General features: G+C 36.8%; 1 protein-coding gene across 1 annotated transcript; it reads right to left on the reverse strand.

Moving 5' to 3' along the window:
• Window positions 1–8,415: 8,415 nt before the first annotated feature.
• LOC145775875 (adhesion G-protein coupled receptor D1-like) lies at window positions 8,416–21,443 on the reverse strand. Its single transcript, XM_082587302.1, has 11 exons — window positions 21,357–21,443; window positions 20,174–20,386; window positions 19,609–19,778; window positions 19,082–19,352; window positions 18,063–18,227; window positions 16,757–16,876; window positions 14,523–14,609; window positions 13,294–13,432; window positions 12,393–12,538; window positions 10,485–10,697; window positions 8,416–8,895 (listed from the first exon to the last, which is right to left on the reverse strand). The coding sequence occupies exons 1-11, from the start codon at window positions 21,441–21,443 to the stop codon at window positions 8,698–8,700; spliced, it is 1,809 nt and encodes a 602-aa protein (XP_082443428.1). The 3' UTR covers window positions 8,416–8,697.
• Window positions 21,444–22,645: the final 1,202 nt, after the last annotated feature.

Below are 22,645 nucleotides of genomic sequence, written 5' to 3' on the forward strand. Positions count from 1 at the left end.
TAAACCACCCCTTACAAACAGGGTTACATTTACTTTCGCCTGAATGTTTAGTACCACTCCACTCTTTGATATATAACATCGGTTTTATCTGTTTCGTTTTGTGAAGAGTTCACTTAGCTACTGCTGAACGTGGAGATTTAAGCTTATTTGAAACTTGTCTATAACTCATTCTTATTTGAATTTTTATATATTCAGATTTTTTCATATTAGCAAGGTGTTAATTCTGTTTGTGGTGTGAATAAGTAGAAGGATGGCATCTTCAAGGAGAAAATGTGAAAATGACCCTGATGTTTTTGTTACATATGTGGATGTTATATTGTTCCAAATCAAAGGCAAACCATAACAAATTTTGTGAAACAAGCATATCTTGCATACTTCAAAATTCGCCTAGGTGATCAGGACAAATCATGGGCTCCACATACTGCATGTAAAGCTTGTGAGGAAACCTAAGACGATAGATCAATGAAAATCCTAAATCCACACAACATTCACGAATATTATGCAAGCGAAAGTTTGTCCCAGAGTAACGTTTCCCAAATGTGCATGTAGATTTCCCTTTTTCTGTAGAATTGAACATATTTTTATGTGTCTATTCTATTCAGTTTCTTCAATTTTATTTTTCTTTGCTGGCGCAAACATATAGCGAATGACATTACAAACACACAACTGTAGCACCAACAAAAGGAAAAGATGGCAAAACCAAAAGGTTTAAAATATGCATTGGAGATTTGCACAATGCACAGTCACCAAATCTACTTTTGAACTCAAAAAAATAACAATGTACTCTTGTAAAAAAAGGACGTTGAACGTTTAGTGTTAGCAGATAAACTTTGAAGAATTGGGTTCAAGTTACAAGACTTCAATAAAATAAAAAAATAAAAAAAGATAAAACAGGTCTTGAAATACCTCAATGTTTTCATTAATATTATGTTTGTATCTCTTGTTTAGACTTTATCGCAAACCTTGTTGACAAGAAGGGTTCAAATTCCCTGAAACGCCATAGTCTACCAATATAGATCAGGAGTCGATTTTACCAATTTTGCATTCAGATATCATAAAATCCTGTTGTGATACAAAAATCTGATGTGATTTTTGAATTCAGCACCCATAATATACCCTAGAATGACAATTCCTATGCTGACACAAAAAGTGTGTTGGCTTGTGTAATGGGAGAATTACATTTTGAAGAAAGCTAAAAACAATGGAAATTCATCACAGGTCCCTACAATTTCGTTGCTTGCATAAAAAAGCAGTGAATAAAGGGCATTCGATATTTATTTTTAAAAGGAATGGGTGTAAGCATTCGATACTCAGAAAGCAACGAATAACGCTATCGAATAGTGACGTATATTTTTACTGTCTTTCCCTAGTGACAAGTTGGATTGCAACATCACCAGCCTTTGAAAGACAAAGACAAATTGATTCAGAAAATTTCAGCCAGACTGTTAATCACTTAATTGCAAACAGTCAGATTAATCGTTTTTTAACTTATTTTTTCTCATTTTTGCGGCTTCCCCAAGGCAACAAAATCTGCAAAATGTGACACATCAGGCCTCACCTCCAGGTAGCAATGTCCACAACAAAGACAACCAACATGCCCATAAATAAATCGTAAATGTACAAACTGCTGCCATACTGTATATTCAATCGTTGTGAGAAAAGAGAAACAGTTTTTAATTTGGAGCTACTGTTTGCTCGTTTCACCAATAGGCTATAAGTTTCAATAAATTACTAAACCAAACGTTTTCAATATTTGTGGTTGTAACATCATTTCTGTTTGATTTCATGCATCACTGAGTTCTGGCCATTTTCATGAACCTTTGCGAGATTCTAAGCTGGAAATACAGTATGATCAATTTTCGTTCAACTTTGAGTGGATACTGCACAAAGTGTTTGTTTGCCGGTGCTAACGTGTATAGGCTAAGTTTCTTTTTAGTTTGATGAATTTTCAGCAATTTGTAACTTTCGTTTTAAGACAATAAGTTTCCAGATCAGTCTTGAAAGTTTGTACATTGGCACACACACACAACACGATTTTTGTCAGATTTACAGACACGACACTAGGTAGGTTACAATTCAATAACACGACAACTTCTTCTTGTGTAAACTAAGCTAAACTACCACAAGGTGTTTCAGGTGATAATCTGTGTTTATTCCTTGTTATTGTTTGGTACAGTTTACATCAGAAAAACTTGTGCCATTTATAGAACCAAATGCCTGGTGACCAACTTCATTTAATTTTTAACTGTATGTAGGCTACAGTTATACACAATATGTAGGAAAGCAAAAAGAGACATAACTTACTGTAAATCGTTTAGCTTTTGTCTTTTCTTCACGTTTGCATTATTTTTGGCTTTTTTGTGATTATAAAAGCAGGAGGCTAAACACAGCACTAAAATGATCTACTATTGTTACCTTTCGAAATCTTCTAAAATTTGGACTGTTGGTGAAATCCTCTCTGTAGCTTTTGTTAAAATATCCATACGTATTATCCTTTAGATCTTTCACATTCAGAGTTAGCTTTGAACTTGTCGTTCCTGTGCCATTAGGCGCTTCCTTTCGCATTTCTTTGATCCTCTTGTGAGACAATACAATTCCGCCATCCATGTCATCAGGTATGTAATGTACTGGAGTGTCATCGTAAGAATGAGTAGAATCCATTGCTGTTTCGATCTCCGCACAAGGTTTTCGATTACAGTTGCTTGAAATGGAATAATGTTTTGCTTTCATGATGAAATGCACATGCGATTTGGGTTCGCTACGACACATCCAGTAGAAAATATCACAACAGACATATCGTACCGTTACTATATGATTCCAACAAAACACTCCACCCTAGAATAACTTCCTGCTTATGATCCACTGCAAATACGTTCACAATTGGTACTTGAAGGTTAACACTGCATTTGTCAACGCTATCGCGGTATGTTCTCCATCTGTTTTATTATGATAAAGCTTTGCCTATGCATTGCGATAACACAGTAATCTCTGTTATAATTACATGCATACATCATCATCAAGGGCTGCTTACTATTCATACATACAAATGTATGAATTTGGCGTTCCGAGTTGAACATTTGCTCTGAAATTTTCGTTCAAAAACCTCTTCTAGAATTATCAGTGAGTGCTTTAATCAAATTAGTTATATGGTGTGTGGTTTCGTTTAAATGGGTCCATCAAATATTTTTTAACATTCAACTAAAAAGCTGTAGCTTACTAAAATTGAGGCGTTAATACAATATCAAGTGCAATTCGACGCAGTAAGGTTAGTGGCTAACTCAGTAATACTGCAATTGCCACGAGATGACGCGAAAGTAGTTTACAATAACACGCACGGTACGAAAGGACAAAAGTACTAAAGGACGGATCCAACAAGTAACTTTAGAGAAGATTTGGAAAAAATGTGCATGTCCAAAACAAGAGAAATTCAACTTATTTTGTTTAAACCAATGTTTATTCAATCTTGCATAAATTTAACACCTTTGAACATCGATTTGGCTCAGGGGCGGATCCAGAGGGGGGCGATTGGGGCGATCGCCCCCCCTAAAACCCAAGAAAGTAGCTTTATTCTTCATTTATATGTATACGATTTGGAAAACAACATATCGAAAGCAATGCTGAATAAGTCTTTCGCCATGTTCAAAGATTAGGTTAGGCTAGGCTATAATAATAACATAGTAGGCCTATAAGGCTATTATTTCGTCGCAGAGTCTAATTACCGAACGAAATTACTAAAATTTAAAAAGTTTCTAAACTTTTTGCCGGCACTGTAGAGCATAGCGATAAATCCCTTAGCCTAGATAAGTTGGTTGGACAGAGCAGGTTATTGGCAACTTTAACAGTCAGACGTGGAACTAAAACCATTGAAATTCTACCTTGAAATTGCATCTAGCATCATTGCTACCACGAAATTGCTCAAGTACCGACCCGATAGCATTGACAAGGGTCATTTGCAATGCCTACAACGGCTTGTTACGTCATGTATATAGTGTGGAATCTGTTCTAGGTTCAGAGATCCAACTATGGAAGGAGAAGTGGGAAAATAAAACTGTTCCGGCGACTGCTGCAGTTTTACCGATGACGACTGCTGCAGTCTTACCGAAGAAGCTTTACAACCGTGTGATGAAAATGTGTACACAATCGTAGACTCTCTTCTAAAAATACTATTAATCTTGCCAGTCAGCGTAGCATCAGCCGAACGAAGCTTTTCGTCTCTTCGGTCGTTGAAAACCTGGCTGAGGAACAGCATCGGCGAGGAAAGACTGAATGGATTGGCCTTACGATACCAGCATTGGGACATTTTAATTGACACAGACTCCGTGATAAATCGATTTGCCAACAGTAGAAACCGTAAACTTAACTTAGTGTTGTAGTCAAAGGTACGACACCTGTTAGTATTACCCGTACCGGCAAAGTAGCTTTTTATTTTCGATTTATTTGTGAAGTCCACAGAAATAGTTGTTTCTGTTATTGTTAGTTTCTTTATTTGTCTGGTGCAGCGACCGTGCATGACACGTTTTAAGAAGGACTATATCTTTTGGTCGTCATTTAACTATGTTTAACTGCCATTCTATTGCACAAATTGTAGTGTTTCGCTCGTCCAAAATAAAAATTTACAATCTATACTTAGCCTATAGTGGTGATTTTACGGGGGGTGGAGCATAACCCAGTGTTTTGACCTGGCTCCCACTTTTGTTGCTCATTATGTTGAATGTATGCATAACCTTTCCTCATTGCTCTTTGTAACAATTCAAAACTTGTTAGAGGAATAAAACCTCGAAGTTATACAGTAAGTCTATAACCTCAATGTTTGCATCAATAATGGGAAGACAAAATTACCTGTTATTATCTTTCCGAGGTCAATTTTTAAATTGCCGTGAAACAATCAAGAGTGAAACCTTCAGTCTCAACCATAAATGCGGCAAGGTTGCTCAGGCTTCAACTTGACATGGCAAAAGCATATCAGCTCTTCATCCCTCCCTTTGTTAAACAACAGCATTGTTGAAGGTTTTTTAAGTTATAGAATGTCAATTTCTCATTATTTGTGTTCGAAATGCTCTCAACGCATCAAACTCGATCTAAATTTTCTAGGGGAGACCCCCGTCGTTATTTGTGCCTGGCTGATCACTTGCCTGAAAGTCAATGACATCGCCCCCCCCCCCCCCCTAACCTGAATACCTGGATCCGCCCCTGATTTGGCTCGAAGGATATCCTTTTTGCTCTCTTGTATAATTTACAAGACTCCCTCCCTATCATCACGTTACGTTGTTTCTGCACATATTGTGAACTTATTGTTCATTTACTTTAGTTAATTATAGTTTCCGTGGGGAGGCAATGTTTCATTGTTACCATGCAGATTATAACTTGCAGAGTTTGAAGAGTTAAGCATTTTTCACAAATGACATTCAAGGCTGAAGAAGCTTTGCAATGAAAATGAAACTTCCCCTTTAAATAATGAAAGGAGGTACACTGATGTTGATATAATAAGCAAAGCTCTACGAGCCTACATTCTAGAATCTAGAGCAGTGGTTCCCAACCTGGGGTTCGCGGACCCTTTGGGGGTCCGTGAGAAAGCATTTGGTGGTCCGTGATTACCGTGATGAATTTTGGAAAAAAAGATTGTTCTATATGCACGGATAGAGCACCAGCTATGCTCGGGAACAAATCCGGATTTGCTGCTTTAGTAAAAAACGAAGCTCCTCGCGTGGTTGTTACCCATCGCTTCTTGCACAGGTACTCCTTAGCAGCAAAAACTTTCCCAGCAAGTCTCTAAGAAATTCTGACGATTTGCGTGAAAGTTGTTGATTTCATCAAAAGCAGAGCTGTAAACCACCGTACTTTTAAAGCGCTCTGTCAAGAAGTAAGGTCAGATTACGAAGTACTTTTGTATCATTCTGAGGTACGTTGGTTATCTAGAGGAGAAGTTTTAAAACGACTGCAGCAGCTAAAAAATGAGGTATTCAACTCTTTTGAAAGCAAAAGGAAGTCCCCTCTCAAAATTGTTTGAGAGTAAAAGTTTTCTATACGGCATGGCCTAGTTAGCCGATATTTTCGGTCATATTAACAATGTTAATTGTGGCATTCAAGGACCAGGTGTGACAATAATTGATGCAGCTGAAAAACTGATAGCGTTTTTAGCCAAGTTGCCGGTTTGGAAACGCAGATTGGAAGCAGGTAATTACGCTAACTTTCCAATGTTAGAAGATCTTATCTTGATGGATGAAACTCAAAGAGAATGTAGTATTTTGATCTCTATGAGAGAAAAATTTTGCGCACACTTGGAAATGGAAACCCTACAAATCTCATTTCAACGTTATTTTAATTTAGAACACCTGCCGCACGAAGTTGAAATATGAATTCGAAATCCTTTTCTTTTTTACTTGAGCAACATTAGCTATGACGATCTCAGTAAAGATGACCTAATTGATTTGAGATCAAAAGAGTTATTACGCATTGAATTTCATTCAAAAACTGTGGAAGAATTTTGGTGCTCACAACTGCAAACCTACCCATTCTTGGCAAAGCAAGCGCTTATTGTTTTGATACCATACATAACCACTTACCTAAATTGCGAGGCAGGATTCTCAGCTCTTGTTGCAATAAAAACTAAACATCAAAATCGCATGGACGTTGAAGATGACGTGCGTGTTGCATTGTCAAAAACTCAAGCACAGTTCAGTCGTTTAGTTCAGGAAAGGCAACAACAGCCCTCTCATTAAATTTGCTTACGTTGAAAAAAGTTTCGGCATGGCATTTTGGGTCACCTTAATATTCAAATACTGCTGACATTTCTTGAACAATTCATTCATTTTCTTATTTGAGCAACTGTTTAACCTGATATTTGCCGCAGGAGTCATAGCGGCAATGCAATATGACACAGTACACTGAGTACAGTAGTTGAGTAGCATAATTATTACAATAGTCAATAGTATGTTAATTGAGTTTCAGGCAAAGTTTAGGTAGGGGTCCGCAGAATTAATAATTTGTCTAAAGGGGTCCGTGACAACAAAAAGATTGGGAACCACTGATCTAGAGTGATAAAACGATGGGACGAAACAATAACTGACAAAAAGACTATGGCTCCCTTGATAAAATTACTTTTCTACGTTTTAGGTTGGCCGATCGCTCTAATAGCCACCCTACTCCTGGATCGATCACTGGTACACAACGCCTGGTTAGGCATTTTCTCAACTCCAAGAGAAAATTGGCGGAAAGCTAACGTTTGGAACCAGTAGGCTACGTCTTGAGAACTGTCTTTTTTCATTTTCACCTATTGTTATGAGTATTATTCTGAGTATTATGTATTATTATGAGTATTCACTTATAAGTACCGTTGTATTATTAACGACCCTTCTCTTGCATTGATTGCAGATCAATCTGATAAATATCCATTTCCTCATCTTCTTACAGTTTTAAAACCATTTGACTACAATACGTATTTTTATTGTCACAATAGGCTACTAACAATAATATTAGCATGGAGCATTGACAAAAATATAATGCTATTAATAATAATGCATTAGTTTATGAATGTTTAACAACTACTGTTTTAACGACAGTACTTTCAAGGCTATTACAACACAAGAAGTGGGTGTGTTTTTGACTACGACAAATGAAACAAAAGTTACTCTCAGAAGCAAAACTACTCAACTACAAAAATAGCTAGTTTATTACAATCGTGCGCTATATACACCAGGTTAAGTTATACTTCAGTATGTATAATTATCTTTTCATAAAACGCAATTGCGTAAATCTTCAATCTTCTTGCGTAACGCGTCAATCAATTGCGTAAAGCGTCAAATCATAATAAACGTAATAAGCGTAATAAACGCAATTGCGTAAAGCGTCAATCTTTCAAAATCAATGTTCTGTCCGTGATTAGTTTTATCAATGTTTTAATGAATTTAATGAAAACTCAAAATTGTCTCAGATGTACTCCTCCACATCGATTAAATACAACCCAACAAGAAATTTGTTTTGCTAAACCACTACCACCTAGACGGCAAATCAATCATTTTCATACATTGATACAACGTGTGGAGACGAAAACAAATAACTGTAATTTAGTTCAGTCAATTATCATTACCGTTATTTACAGTTAATTGTTATTTGTTTTAATATATTTGGTAGGCTATTTCCTGACGAAGGCAAGGAATTGGTTGGTTTGGAATGTTTTGAATTGGTTTTGAAGTTGTATCCTCGGACTGAAAAGGCCTTGATAGGTTATTCCTGGTAGTTTTGCATACTTGTAGAGGCTCTTGACATAGAGCCAGTTACCGAGATTGGCAGAGTGAAGTTTTCCGATTGTTGTTGCCAGAAAATTATTCCATCCATTAGGTGCCGCTGAATGGAGAGCAGTTCTTGGAATGCGTTGCTCAAGTGCACACCTCAAGAGTCGAACTTGCGCCGCGTGATTTTGAAGCGTCTTCGTTCACGAAGTCACGCGCTAACCAACTGAGCTATCGGGGCGGACTATCGAAGCTATTGGAGTTCTTGTCGGAAACGTTTGAATTTATTTTCTTGTTAATCTGTTAGTGTATTGTATATGTTTTGAATAATGTTATTCAATCATATTGAGTAAAACAGTTAAATCAAACATATTTAACATAAACTAGTAAATTATTGATTGAAAAATACAGTATTTTCTATATTGCAAGGCTTTATATATTATTTTCAATTCGTGATTTGGCGAGATGATTACTTCCACGCCTTGTGAGACGTGCTTGGTGTTGACATAGACCCTGATGTGCTGTTGAGAGATGTCATTCCTGATGACGTGGGCGTGATGCTTGTGAAGAAAGGGAGATTGTTTTGAATGTTTCTTCTGTATTTCTTCAAAAACGCTTTTCTGACGTCATAATTGTGCAAGCAGTGAAGAAAAAAGATGGCGACCCCCTGAAAACACCATGAAGAATGAAGTTGTTTCTTTGAACGAATATTATTGCAGCAAATTGGTTTCAACTGTAAGCAATTCAAGTTGAGTAATATATTGAGTGTCACTTTTGACAGCATGATCATTACTTGTTTCACAAGTGTAGATTCAAACGACCTGCTTTTGCCTGATGCTGCAGGTTCGCTGTGGCAACAACGGTTTATCACGGATTTAGAAACACAGTTCCCTAGCCTGGTAAGTGCGTATGGCAACAATTATCGTCTGAGTCGGTCGCTCTTGCTGTGCGCAAGACAACTATTGTTGCTTTTGCAATCGCAGCTATTCATAGCACTTTTAATTTCTCTTTCCTCTATTTGTTTAAAGGCGCTTTGAAGAAACCGAGGAACACTGTTTCCAATGACAATTGCAGCCTGACTCGATAATGCGATTACATCAGAAAACAATAATCCAATATCGACTTCTCCGGAAAGGTCAAAACAACTGAATGAAGGAAAAAGTACAAAAGAAAATTAAAACAAAAGTATGTTGCGCTGTGGGCTGGGGACTCCCCAATTCACTACACAGTAATAATGCGACAAAAAATGCTGAGAGTCGCTACAGTGCCGGTCTTAGGGTTTTTCGGGCCCTGTGCGGAATATGCTTTTGCGGGTCCCAATGACAATAATCCAATTCAGTGGCGTAGCTAGGTACTTTGAAAGGGGAGGGGCGGCGTGATCGCCAAAGACGACAACCAGCGGCGGGGGGTCTGGGGGGCCTCCCCCAGAAAATTTTGAAAAATTACTTTGAATTTGGGACATTCTGAGAGCATGTTCAACAAAAATTTAGGTATGAGTATTACTGTGAAATGGTGCTGTCCGGTGGCATAGCAAAAGGATAAGATCATGCTTTCTTTGGCATTTTTCGGAAATAAAGCTATGTCTCTACAGTATGTTGAGTCTGGATGCAACCTATTTCGTCCCCTGAAATCGTGTAACAAAATTAAATTTCGACTTATTTCGTCCCCTGAAAAGATCGAGAAATTTTGAAATGTTTGCGGCAACTCCGATCAGCGATTTCGGCTCTGTCGTTTTTTTTTCTCGATCTTTTCAGGGTGCGAAATATTCAGGCGACGAAATAGGTTGAATTCGTTGAGTCTCTATGTTTTCTTGTTGCGAATTCCTTTGCTGAATTCACTTTAATTTTTCCTTTGAAAATGACAAAATTACTGCATTTTCTGAGTAAATTGCGGGCCCCCTAATTTGCGGGCCCTGTGCGATCGCACGGTTTGCACATCCCAAAGACCGGCACTGGTCGCTAAATTAAATGCGCACAGTAATTCGAGTAACAAAAAATTAATTACGAACTTAACGGGTTAGTCATGAGCAATGACGGGTGGTGTTGTAGTCAGAGTATGGTTGTCTCGTAAGGGCTAACTCTGACTCCAACATCACCCGTCATTGCGCATGATTAGGGCTATGTATACCCAAAGCTTGTGACAAACGGCTAGTACCACAACAAACCCTCAAGATTAGTCTAAAACAGGTCGTTTTTATCTATACTTGTGAAATCCAAGTTGAGGTGTAAGAATAAAACAACAATTTCATTTGCTGACCTGTATGGAATTGCAAATGCTAAAAAGATAAAGGAACCACTTGGTGGCGTCGTTGACTACCAAGGCTCCAAAGATCCAGGTGATTCCAAAAAGAGGAGTCAGGAGTGCAATTGCCCGGATGGTCCTCTTGGCTTTTTCCCATTCTCCTGTCTTAGCGTTCGACTTGAGCTTGAGGAATACTTGCACGATAGAGCCAAGTAAAAGTACGTTGATCTGAAGGGATTTACAAATGGAATTGACATGAAAACTTGAAACAGATTTGACGATTTTATTTAAAGTTTATTTTGTTTATCAAAGAATTTGTTTCTTAATAAACGTTAGCCTTTTCATGTATGAAATCATTTATTATACTTCACGCATTGTTCTACAAACAGATCTTACTGTAATAATGTGCATTTTTATATAGCGCTATATCCATCGTAGAACGCTTTGCTCCTCAGCGCTTTACAAAGCAGACAGTGTCAATGCAGCCGTATAGAGGCGCAACTGGGTAGCCTATATCATTACCCGACGAATCTGAACTCTATTGCTCAGTTCCAAGCAGGAATAAGATTGCCAAATATGTTACTATTTGAGAAAATGTCTAAGAGTCTTAATTGTTACAATCATAGCCATGACAAACATGTCATTTTCTCACGTACAGAAGTATGTAAAATAAGCAATATTTGCATCTAGACATATTTTTGGCTTGTTTTGGCAGAGATTAGATATGCACGTTAAGCACAATTTATGCAATAATAATGTAAAATATGTAAGACTTTCCAACTGCATCCTGGAGGTAGTCTTATCATACAGTCGTTAGGTTTTTTGTATAGCAGGATCTTTCGCCAAAAGACTTATTTTTTTTGCAAAATTAAACTTGGCGAAAAATAAAACAAACTAAAATTTAAATTGGCATTTAAAGGCATACTAAAGGAAAATTTCAAACCGGAATTAAGCATTAAAATGAGTAAACTGAACATTCAAGAATACATTTCAAAAACAATTACCCAAAAAAATTTGTTTTCAATGGCGCTGGCAAGGCCCAAAGTCCAGTGTTTCATTTATTTTCATTTTTTTCAAAATGACCAAAACGTGCAAACACAGCTCAAGAATACGTCATAAAGTCCAGCAATAACAAAAGCCACGTTACCAATCTGATGTTTTGAGCAAACTGTCTGCTGTTTTGATGTTAAAATGTGCTGTTTTGATGTAAATACATACATAGCCTACAGTCAAATCGCCCGCAGTAACAATTATTGCGTGATCGGTTGATTGCTAGACTTTATGACGTAGACTTTATGACGTTCTTTACAGTCGCACGCTTCGTTGCTCAGGCCAATCTCGTTTTGAAAGCTCTGACAAAAGCACGCGCACAATGGTGGTCAGACCGCAATGGGGCAAAATTTTATTGAAAATCGTTTTATGGTAGCATGTTAAACACAAAGAACGTAGAAAATCGCCAAGTCAGGTTTTTCCTTTAATACCCCTTTAAATCAAATGAACAGCTTACAACATAGAATTCATAAAAAATCCTTGATATTTTAAGTGGAAGATGCAATTGCACCAAACGATACTACCTCCAGGCCCAGGGTGCAGTTGGAAAGTCTTACATATTACATTACAATTGTGTAAACTGTGCTCAACGTACATACCTAATCTCCGATTAAACAAGCCAAACATATGTCTAGGTGAAAATATTGCTTATTTTACTTACTTCTGGAAATGGGAAGATGACAGGTTTGCCGTAGTTATGATTGTAACAATTCAGACTCTTAGAAATTTCTTCAAATAGCAACATATTTGGCCGTGTTCTAGTAGGTCATGACCTGACAAAATATCGAACCCATGCCTACCGATTCAGAGGCGTACACATTAACCACTAAGCCACCGAGCTGGTTACATTAAAGATTAGGTGTAATTTAATACCAAAATAAACCCAAGAGCGGGCCCGACAAATGCCCAGATCAAGCCATTGTTGATAGACAGCCAGCACCCTCTATCACTTCCGTATCCGTCATATCCGGCCGCCAGAGACGTTCCCACGATAACGAGGGGAAGCACCCAACCGAATACTAAAAGTACAAAAACTGTGTGTACCATACTGCTGTACTGCAGATTATGTGCGGCCACAGATTACAGGTACCCCTTGTACAAATAACAAAAAAAGTAATGAGAGTTTAAATAGTGTTGGACTCCGTTTATAAAACACGTATTTCAAAACTCATTCTAGATGAACCACCACTAGGTGCTGGTTCTGGTGATAAAGTGATAGCTTAGAAATGTTGTATAAATATTAACCTATTTGAATAAGTTTTGTGCCTAATAATTGTTATCTATTATTTATAGTAACAATCCATGAAACCTTAAGAAGCGCATAGCTTGCCCGTTTCAGTTTTTAGTGTAAATGAGTTTGCCTCTGCTTGCTGCTTTCAGCGCTTCATTTGCAACTGCTACATTTATCCCTGGAAAACTAACATGTCTATTAACATACGTAGGCTACATAATACCGGTACCGATGAAAGTTTGATAGCGTTTGGAGCAATTGATTAAGTAATCCAAATCCACATTCAACCAGCGATAAAATGGTACTTATGTTACATAATGCATATAGGCTACACTAACATGTCATCCGACATCAAATATAGTTATTAGTTTCTAAAACTTCTTCAGCCTGTTTCACCCTAAAAGGGGGATCATCAGAAGTTCCGTAATAAAGTTTGCTCTGCTTGGCTTTTTGCTTGGCATTGAGCACTTTTTGTAGTACGGTATTAATAGTGTTTATTGATTACACTAACATGTCTATATACGTACATCTCTAATAACGTACCCAGCATTAAATTGAAATTCACTTCTCCTTTGACGGCTCTTACAGATTGGAAGTAAAGAAGAATCCCTTCCATTAGCATCCACGAGAAAGATGCCATGAAGAAGAAATGAAGAAGAACAGCAATAACTTTGCATGGTGGCTGTTTGAAAGTATTCAATAAGAAACTAGCATTGTAAAAGGGCAGTAATTGAAAGGACAATTTAAAAATATTGCAAAAATCTTTAATGTATCATTTTGTAGGTTGATTCAACGTTTGCAGATATTAAATCAATGTAAAAATGACGGACTTTGCTGCCTGGTATTTGCCGGATGTTACTTTTAAAATCAATGCAGTTTGATAAACTCTCACATAGTAGCGAAGTCACTTAGGCCGATTTATATTCTTTGCATACATAAGCTAGCCAACTTACCTTGCTTTCTTAGTAAAAAATTACAGATGTCAAAGTGCTAAGAAATCATGATTAAATTTTGGTCATTGACCGTTAATCGGCTTCAAATGTTGTTGTATTTTACAGTAGTCTAATAGCACTGAGTTTGCTGGTTAGTGAGTTAGAACGAACTATGGCGACTAAAAACATTAAAGGGCATTGTGCCATGGCATTCGAAGGTTAATTCGTTGTACTGTAGCTCCAGGGCAAATTACAATGGCAGTGAAACAAGGCCCTGCACAGATCGGCAACAGGCAGCTGAGTGTGAACATGTTGTGATGTTAAACACTTTTGTAGGTTATTCAAAGATATGTCCATCAATGCCGCACAAAATTAGCAAATGTTGTTTACTGTATGGCCTGACTTGGTTTTGGTTCTGAATCTTTATCCTCGGACTGACAATGCCTTGATAGGTTTTCCTGGTAGTTTCGCATACTTGTAGAAACTTTTGACACAGGGCCGTTCACCGAGATTGACAGAGTGAAGTTTCAGATTGTGTAAGTGTTGTTGCCAGGGAATTATTCCATTCACCTAGATGCAGCTGAATAGAGAGCAGTCCTTAGAATGCGTTGCTCAAGCGCACACCCCAAGAGTCGAACCAGCGCCGCTTGATTTATAAGCTTTTTTCTTTCACAAAGTCACGCGCTAACCAACTCAGGTATCGATCTATTGAAAATAAACATACCAGGCTACATATTTTTTCGATTATACAATCACAATGTTTTTAAACTTAAAACAAACTAGACATTCATCATAGAATGACAAACAAACCAATCGGGTTGAACTTGAAACTTAACAAACCGTGTCTGTATCTGTGCTTGTCCCGATCAGCAGGATAATTTGAGCAAGACACAATGTGATGGCCAAGTTTAGATGCAAAACCACGCGCTGTAAGGAAGTGAGTATTTTGTTTGAACAAGCAAAATTGTTTTAAATAAATCTGATTAGTTTATTCAATCAATACACTTAAGATTTTTAGGCTATGTCAAACGATAAACACTAGAACATGACCATAGAATCGACAAGAAGAAAGTAAAGCATAAGCTGTGAAGAAAAACATGTGGTTACAAAAACTGAAAATTAAGGTTTCTTTCTTGTCGAATGTAGGGTCATGTTCAAGCGTTTACCAGATCAAACCCTTAGCGGCAGGATACATTGTTTTCAGGTTTTATTTTGTGTTGAAAAATGTTTTTAGCCTATAGAAAAAAAGTCGAAATAAACTCATTAGAGCAGTGCTTTTCAACCTTTTTGAGAACCATCCGCACATTTTTTTGCAAAAATTTCATCCGCACAAACCAACCGAGAATTATTACACAAAAAGAAAATGAAGAGACTCAACACTTTTTTATTCAAGTGTCTAACAAGTAGGTTACCGGTTATTCAATGACTCGGTTGCTGCTGAATATTTATGGCAATTTCAGACCAGTTAGGTACAACTTCTTGCTCCAACGCTCCCTCATTAGGCCATCAAGTGCCGCATCAAGAAGACAACTCCTTTTCCTCGTTTTGATGTCAACTAGTGCACTATTTTCGGCCCTTTTCGGCCAAATAAGTTGTGGGGTTTTGTACAAGAACTTTTAGTGCTTGGATGGCCAGGTCTTTATAAGAACTATCCAGAACTCCTATCCAAAATGCAGCGTGTTTTCCGCGATTGAAAAATGCTTGCTGGAAAAAATTGGTTTTGAAAGTATGACCCAAAGGTCCCGGAGGCTCCTGTTCACAGAAGGGGTTCAAAACCCACAGCTTTGTTTTTAATGCTTGTGCCTGATGGCTATGAAAATAAGATTCAAAACTATCAAGCAGAGTGGGCACATGAGAGCTCGTCACGTTCATGATCCGCTGCTCCAACTTGTGTTATTTTTTTTTTCTTTCTTTTCATTTACATGTAGACATGAAGGTCTGTAGCGTCTTCAAACTTTTAAGACTGTTACTGTAGATTTCTTCTTTCAAAATTTGAATTTTTTGCTTAAATGAAGTGATTTTTGAGTTCGCTTCGAATATTCAATTCCCTTTCCTTGTAGAGTGGCGTTGAACTCATAAGCATACCGAATATGTCAACAAGATAAGCTAACCTGGCAAGCCAGAATAAGTCTTGAATCAAATGAGCTTTATGATCATCTCGCTCATTAAACCACACAACAAGTTCCCCTTGTAATTTCCAAACCTTCTCCATTACTTTTCCACGAGAGAGCCACCTCACTTCGGAGTGATAAACAAGACGCTCACCATCTCCCATTTCTTTGACAAGTTCATGAAACGAACGATTTGACTTTGAGCTTTTCAGTATTTTAGTTACAATTTTAATGACGTCACAAACCACGTCAGCGAGTGGACAGTAAGTTGATTTCTTCAATGACATGTTTTTTGGCAATCAATGCTTCGCGGGGCAAAATGCAGTGAATACTTATAACCTCCGGTGAGATTTTCTTTATGAGGGCAATAACCCCGTTACGAACTCCGACCATAGCCCTGGCACCGTCAGTGGACACAATCTTACATTTCGACCACATCAATCCATGTTCTGAAAAGTTATTGTCCACTTTCGTAAATAGGCTATGCTCAATGCAGTGGTGTCTATGCCAATGGGAAGACAAAAAAGATAGTGAATTAGTGATTTGAATAGTGATTTCATGTTCAGATAGTTATTTGAATTATTCCACGTCAGAAAAAGTAAAAATATGCACAATTTTCATCCGCACTCATCCGCACCACGTTTGTCATCCGCACTGCAATTTTTTTCATCCGCACAAGTGCGTACCATCCCACAGGTTGAAAAGCACTGCATTAGAGAATGCTGGTATACAGCAGTTTCAAAGTACCGTAGGCTAATACGCATAATTTACTTGACAAATTAATTCATACAATTTACAGCATGTAAAGTAGCTTAAATCCTTTGGGAAATTTTACAACATCTTAGGAAAATTTCAAAAAGATTTCAATGTTTTTCCAAGCAGGTTATAAGCCTTCCAGCGCTTATCTTTTTTAAAATCTTTGTAAAATTTTGGACTGCTTTTAAAAACACCAAAGCACAACACCTTAATATGAGTGAGGCGGAGATAGAGAAAACTGAAAACAGTGAGCATGAGTGCTGTAATGGAAGTTCCACATCCTATGTAAGTGATCAGTTCAAAGTTCCTCTCTTCATTTGCGGTCAACTGGAAAATTGTTTACATTTTATTGAGGTTTCTTTACAGGTACTTATAACAGTTTTACCATTTTTTTTTAACAAACAGCATCAGACATTGAACAAGTTAAAGCATAGGCCTGTAGATCACTTTTTATTTAATTAAAATGGGAATAGAAACAAGTGTTGCTGAAAAAAATGCAAAACAACAAAAAATAAAAAATGCTCTTTAATTCAGCCAAATAAAGTCAAAACGTTTTAGTCAGCAGCTTAGCCGAGTGGTGAGAGCGTGTGCGCTAGATTATTGAAAAGTCCGACACTACTTCGCACGCCCCACTGTCCTTGCAAGACATTCAAAAGCATGTCTTAATAATTTGAGAGCAGCTGACTCGATGTCCCTCGCTGCTACAGTTCTTTATTCTGTTACATCTGTTATCGCGGTGTGTTGTATGGCGTTGCAATGGGCGTAAAATGCAACATGACAATAGCTTGGAAATTAATTTCGTTGGATTTTAAATTCACTTTTCAATTGTTGTTTTATGCTATAATTTTTGTTGTTGTTGTTTTATTAAGTGATTATTTTAATTGAATTAAAGATATATCTGTTTTTAATGTCAAAATGATTTGTAATTAAAGGCGCAGGATTTATTCAATTGCATAGGATTAGCTGGTGTAGAGTTCTTTATAAGCACAGAACAAGTACAGGCAACGCACCTAATGAAATAACACAAAAAACCTTTCGAAGGAGGAACCTGTGGCCGTTGTGTTTTTCCATATTGTATTATATTTATTATATTATTATTATATATACATAAAAATTTTGTTTAACTGCAGACAGTGCACACCGTTTCGACCTCCCGGTCTCATCAGTGCAGTAGTTTATATATTTATTTTTTAATTTTTTTAAAAAAGAAATAAAAAAATTTTGTTTATATATTTTGGATCGGTTGAACTATGTTTTCTCATAGATCAAGCTATTTGAAACATTTCTTGCCATCTTTGTTTTTATAATTTTCAGTATAAATCATTTCTTCTTTCTAGTTAAGCTTTATTTTGTTCTTGTCGTTGGTTTAATGTTTAGCTTGATTTTCTTTCATGATTTTTTCATTGATTTGATTTCATCTTGGAATCAAAGCGACTTAATACTTTGTCATCACAGATAAAAAATTATGTAATAACACAATATTGAAATCGTACACACAGTCTCTCTTTTATACCTGGACATCCGAATGCAGAAACAACAAAGCAAACGACGTGTTGTGATTGCACAAGCAGCTGACGTTTACAGCCGTTTCTGACGTCACATTGCACCCGGAATCCGACCAACCACCGCTAGGCTCCAGAATAAACGCGCAGATAGCTTTATTGTTGTCGAGATTTGGCTGCAGATACAATCTTTTGTCGAAAAATCACAATTGCTTTTAAACACAACGAGCATATGTGACCCTCCTTTCAAATATGTTTGTGATTAAAATCAACTGCAAAGTCGGTGTTGGACATAAGAGGAAGTAAGTAATCTTATTCATCAACTAACAAAAACATGACTACGATTTTTAAAACATATAAAAGATGTTTCTGATCTTTACAAAAAATAAGATTTATAAAACTTTTATTTGCTTTTCTTAAAACATTAAAAAGGAAAAACTTTCAATAATTTGAAGTTAGCATTATTTAAAATATGTACTGTGGCTTTGCATTACATTAAATTAACGACGTCAAACCGTATAGCTAAACAAAGCAATAGATTACCTGCTATAGTGACAAGAGCTTATTTTCGAATCAACGTCTATTCAGTTATTTTTAGAAGCTTTTATCTGAGACTACCAATGTAGCATGAATTAGTGGTGCGATACTGATGAGCTTAGCCTCATGGGCGAAACACAGTGTTTATCGCTGTCAATTCTTGCTACGATCGGCTGCCGAGAAACAAATCAACATTTTGTCGCCAAACTTTCAATAGTAAACAAAATGATCTTTTGAAATTGTTGTTTGAAATTCCAAAGCATTCTTTTAACACAAGGTTCAAAATGTACAGTAAGATTCAAATTCGAAATTTAATTCAAATGCAGAAATTGGTTGCCCAGGTGGAGGAGACATGAGTTTTGACTTTTCCATTTTCAGATGTTGATTAATAGCAACTACATTGTTTGAAACTTCATCTAAGGTAAGGATTAGATAAGTAGTCATGGATGTTTTCTGGCGTCAAACCTTAAACTTTTGATTAATTCCTACTCACCAGCTTCCGAAACGTCATCTCTACTGACGTGTTGGAGATGAAGCCCTCCTCATTATGTGACGTCACAGTAAACAAAGTGCTGCCCAGTCGAGCATGCAAGTTCCCAAAGTGATTACCAGAGAAAAGGTCAAAGTTCAAATTCGGGTTATAGGTCAGTGACGTCACGTAGGCGCGATCATCCGGAGTCAGAATTGAAGCGGTTACGTCATCATTGGCAACGTCACAGCCGGTTTCGTCTGCACTTTCTCGACATGACGTCACAATGACGTTTCTAAGATGGCATCATCATTGATGAAATTCTACAACTAATGATTTGTTTAAAAATTATTGCGGTGTAAAAATTTCTAAGAAATAAATCTCATGCATTTATAGTCTATAAAATTAATACTTGGTTGACTCTTATCAAAATGTGACACTGAACTATAATTCTGAATCAGCGAATTTGAATTTCAAGTTTGCTGATTATCAGGATTGTCTGGATGCGACTAAACAAGTTATGGCAAAAATAATATTCAAAAACATCTCACTGAAAGTTAAGCTGCTGAGTTTGTTCATCTTCAGACCTAAGCAGAGAGGTTGCCATAGCAACAGCGTATTCTTCTAGTTTGCTGATGATGACGTAAGGAACTACAAGCTCAGGTGCAGCAGGATTAGAAATCTTGCTGATTAAGATTGTGCTTGTGACATTTAAGAAAACCTGTGAGGTAAATTAAAAATAAATGTTTCAGTACTTTAATACAGTAAGTTGGAAATAGATCTGTTTTTCAACAAATATAATTCTCATAAAATCAATAATTAATTAAATTACCATTTTTAAACTAAGATTGTCTTGAGTTCAATGTTGTTTTTTTTACAGTGAATGCTTTAGAGAATATTTTGTTGTTTATGTAACTTTTATCTCAAATCTTTTTTAATTACTGTAACTCTTAGGTTGAGAAATATAAATCTCATTAACGGGAAAAAAAAATCATATTCTTTGTTTTAATAGAGATTTTATACACAAATTATATAACCTCTAAGTTGATCACACAAACGACAAAGTTAGCGAGTCTCCTACAAGTCAGAGCTGAAGTTCTCACTGAGTCAGCCTACCTTTGCATTCTCTTGTGTTTTCAAATCAGGAAACACCAAAATATTGTCAAAGAAGTTTATCCAAGAATTTGCATTTGGACTTTGAATGTCGTTGGATCTTGTACGGTAGACAGTTTCAGCAGCAGTGAGCAGTATTTGTATGACAATTTCTCGATTTTGGTTAGGGGCAGTTACGCTCAATGATAGTTCCGCTATTTCAGATAATTGATCCAACTGTTAAAAATTTTAAAAAATGTGAAGCTGCCAAGCCATCTTTGTAGCCTATAGCCTACACTCGACAAAACACATCTGTTATGTGTCATGCTAAGCTTTTCACACAAACCTCCCCGATAGGAAGACTGTTCAGTGTTCAGCTCTTGCCTTTATGAACAACAAAAAACACGAAATCAATTGCAGCTAGTTCGGCCCTCGGGGTGTGCGCTATAGCAATGCATTTCAAGCACTGCCCCCCATTTAGCAGCACCTGGTAAATGGAATAATTCATAGACAACAGCACAAGTGGATACTTAGTTCTGTTAATCTCTGTGACTGAACCTAAGTCAATGGTTCAAAACCTTTACAAGCAGGCCATACGAAACCGCGGGATCAAGATCTCACCAATCCTTTTCAGTCGGTGGATAAAGCTTCTCGAAAACAAAAATAATGTAATCTTATCTTTTTGAGAAAAAACAAAGAGTGATTTAAAACCAACAAAAAATAAGTTACTGGAAAATTATATTGGAAAACCAACGAAAAAACACATACACGATTCTTCATTATTGCTGCTTATTGTTTGGGGAGAGGGGGGATGTGGTCATTAACTCAATCAATTGTAATTGATATTCTGGTGTTAACTGTTTACTAGAACGAATGCAGATGATTTTAGTTGAGGCTTAAAAACGTTTAACTAAAGGATTAAGATTTTATTGTAGATTTATTGCAGTAGGCTATCATCAGCATATTTTTCTGTATCATCACGATTTTCAAGTAGACAAAAACTTAATAAAAAACTAAGTTTTGTATTTTTGTTTAACTGATTACAAAACAAAATTAGAGGAAACTAAGACAACCACTTTATCTAGATCTTCATCGGATCTCACCAGATTTACACCAGATCTCGACTAGATAAAGTGGCTGTCCGGGAATGTGATAATATGCCACTGATTGGTTCAGTAGGCTAATATTCCTGTTAACTATCACTGACTTCAATATTCATTGGATTTTCCAAAAGCTCCTCGATTCTTTGTATTGCTTCTTCTGGTGAAATGGTGACCATAGTCACGGTTGCCATTTCAGACGTGGTTCCTGAAAAAGACGTTCCTGAAAATCGTAACAAGAACTCATTCTATACTTATTCGGTTATTTGTTATTATCAGTTACACAACGACATTGTTTTCTAGTGTAGACTTTTGCACAAATTTTGAAGTAAGTTATAAGAAATGCTGTGAGTGTTTAATTTGAAATCTGGTTTTGGTTGGTTGGTTTTGAATCTTTATCCTCGGACTGACAAAGCCTTGATACTTGATAGGAGATTTCTGGTAGTTTCGCATACTTGTAGGGGCTTTTGACTCACGGCCGGTTACAGAGATTGACAGAGTGAAATTTCCGATTGTTGAAATCTTGTTGCCGGAGAATTATTCCATCCATTAGTTGCCGCTGAATGGAGAGCAGTCTTTTGGATGCGTTGCTCAAGCGCTCAACCCGAGAGTCAAACCAGCGCCGCTTGATCTTGAAGCTTCTTCGTTCACGAAGTCGCGTGCTAACCAACTGAGCTATCGGGGCGGAGCTAGGAGCAACTGAGTTACGCTTAAATAAGCATTTTTCTGGATAATTAGCCCGAGAGATAGAGAAGTCTAAAAACACTCATTTTGAGCCAAATATTCCAGTTTTGATGAACATTTAATACCGGTACAATGGCTTATTTAAAGGTTACAAAGGGGTGTCTTGACTTTAGCAGCAGGAGGATCTTCTGCCTGGCAAGCCAGATATGATAGTAGTTAGATAAGCTGCATTCCAATCAACTAATGCGAGTAAAATCATTGACATTTATTGCAATGTGAGCAGTGAAGGAAGGACGGTAACCACTGTCCTTGCAATTCGCATTGCAAATTGAAATTTTTGCTATAGCCTACTGTTGACTAGCCTAACTGGTTTAGACATTTTTGGAGGGACCTCCTTTGTTTCAAACATCTTATGATCAAGCGATTTACACAGTTAACACAGTTAATTTACACAGTTAACACAGTTAATTTACACAGTTAACACAGTTAATTTACACAGTTAACACAGTTAATTTACACAGTTAACACAGTTAATTTACACAGTTAACACAGTTAATTTACACAGTTAACACAGTTAATTTACACAGTTAACACAGTTAATTTACACAGTTAACACAGTTAATTTACACAGTTAACACAGTTAATTTACACAGTTAACACAGTTAATTTACACAGTTAACACAGTTAATTTACACAGTTAACTAATAACGAG

This window comes from Aplidium turbinatum, chromosome 1 (genome assembly GCF_918807975.1).
Source record: "Aplidium turbinatum chromosome 1, kaAplTurb1.1, whole genome shotgun sequence".
In the NCBI taxonomy this organism is placed as follows: domain Eukaryota; kingdom Metazoa; phylum Chordata; class Ascidiacea; order Aplousobranchia; family Polyclinidae; genus Aplidium; species Aplidium turbinatum.

Bases quoted from the DNA above. Each gene is read 5' to 3' on its own strand.
- LOC145775875 (XM_082587302.1), bottom strand. From the start codon at position 21,443: ATGGCAACCGTGACTATGGTCACCATTTCACCAGAAGAAGCAATACAA. The intron at 12,539-13,293 runs GTACGTTATTAG...TTGTACTTTTAG, and splicing joins GAATTTCAATTTAATGCTGG to TATTCGGTTGGGTGCTTCCC. The intron at 10,698-12,392 runs GTATTAAATTAC...AAATCCCTTCAG, and splicing joins CCGCTCTTGGGTTTATTTTG to ATCAACGTACTTTTACTTGG.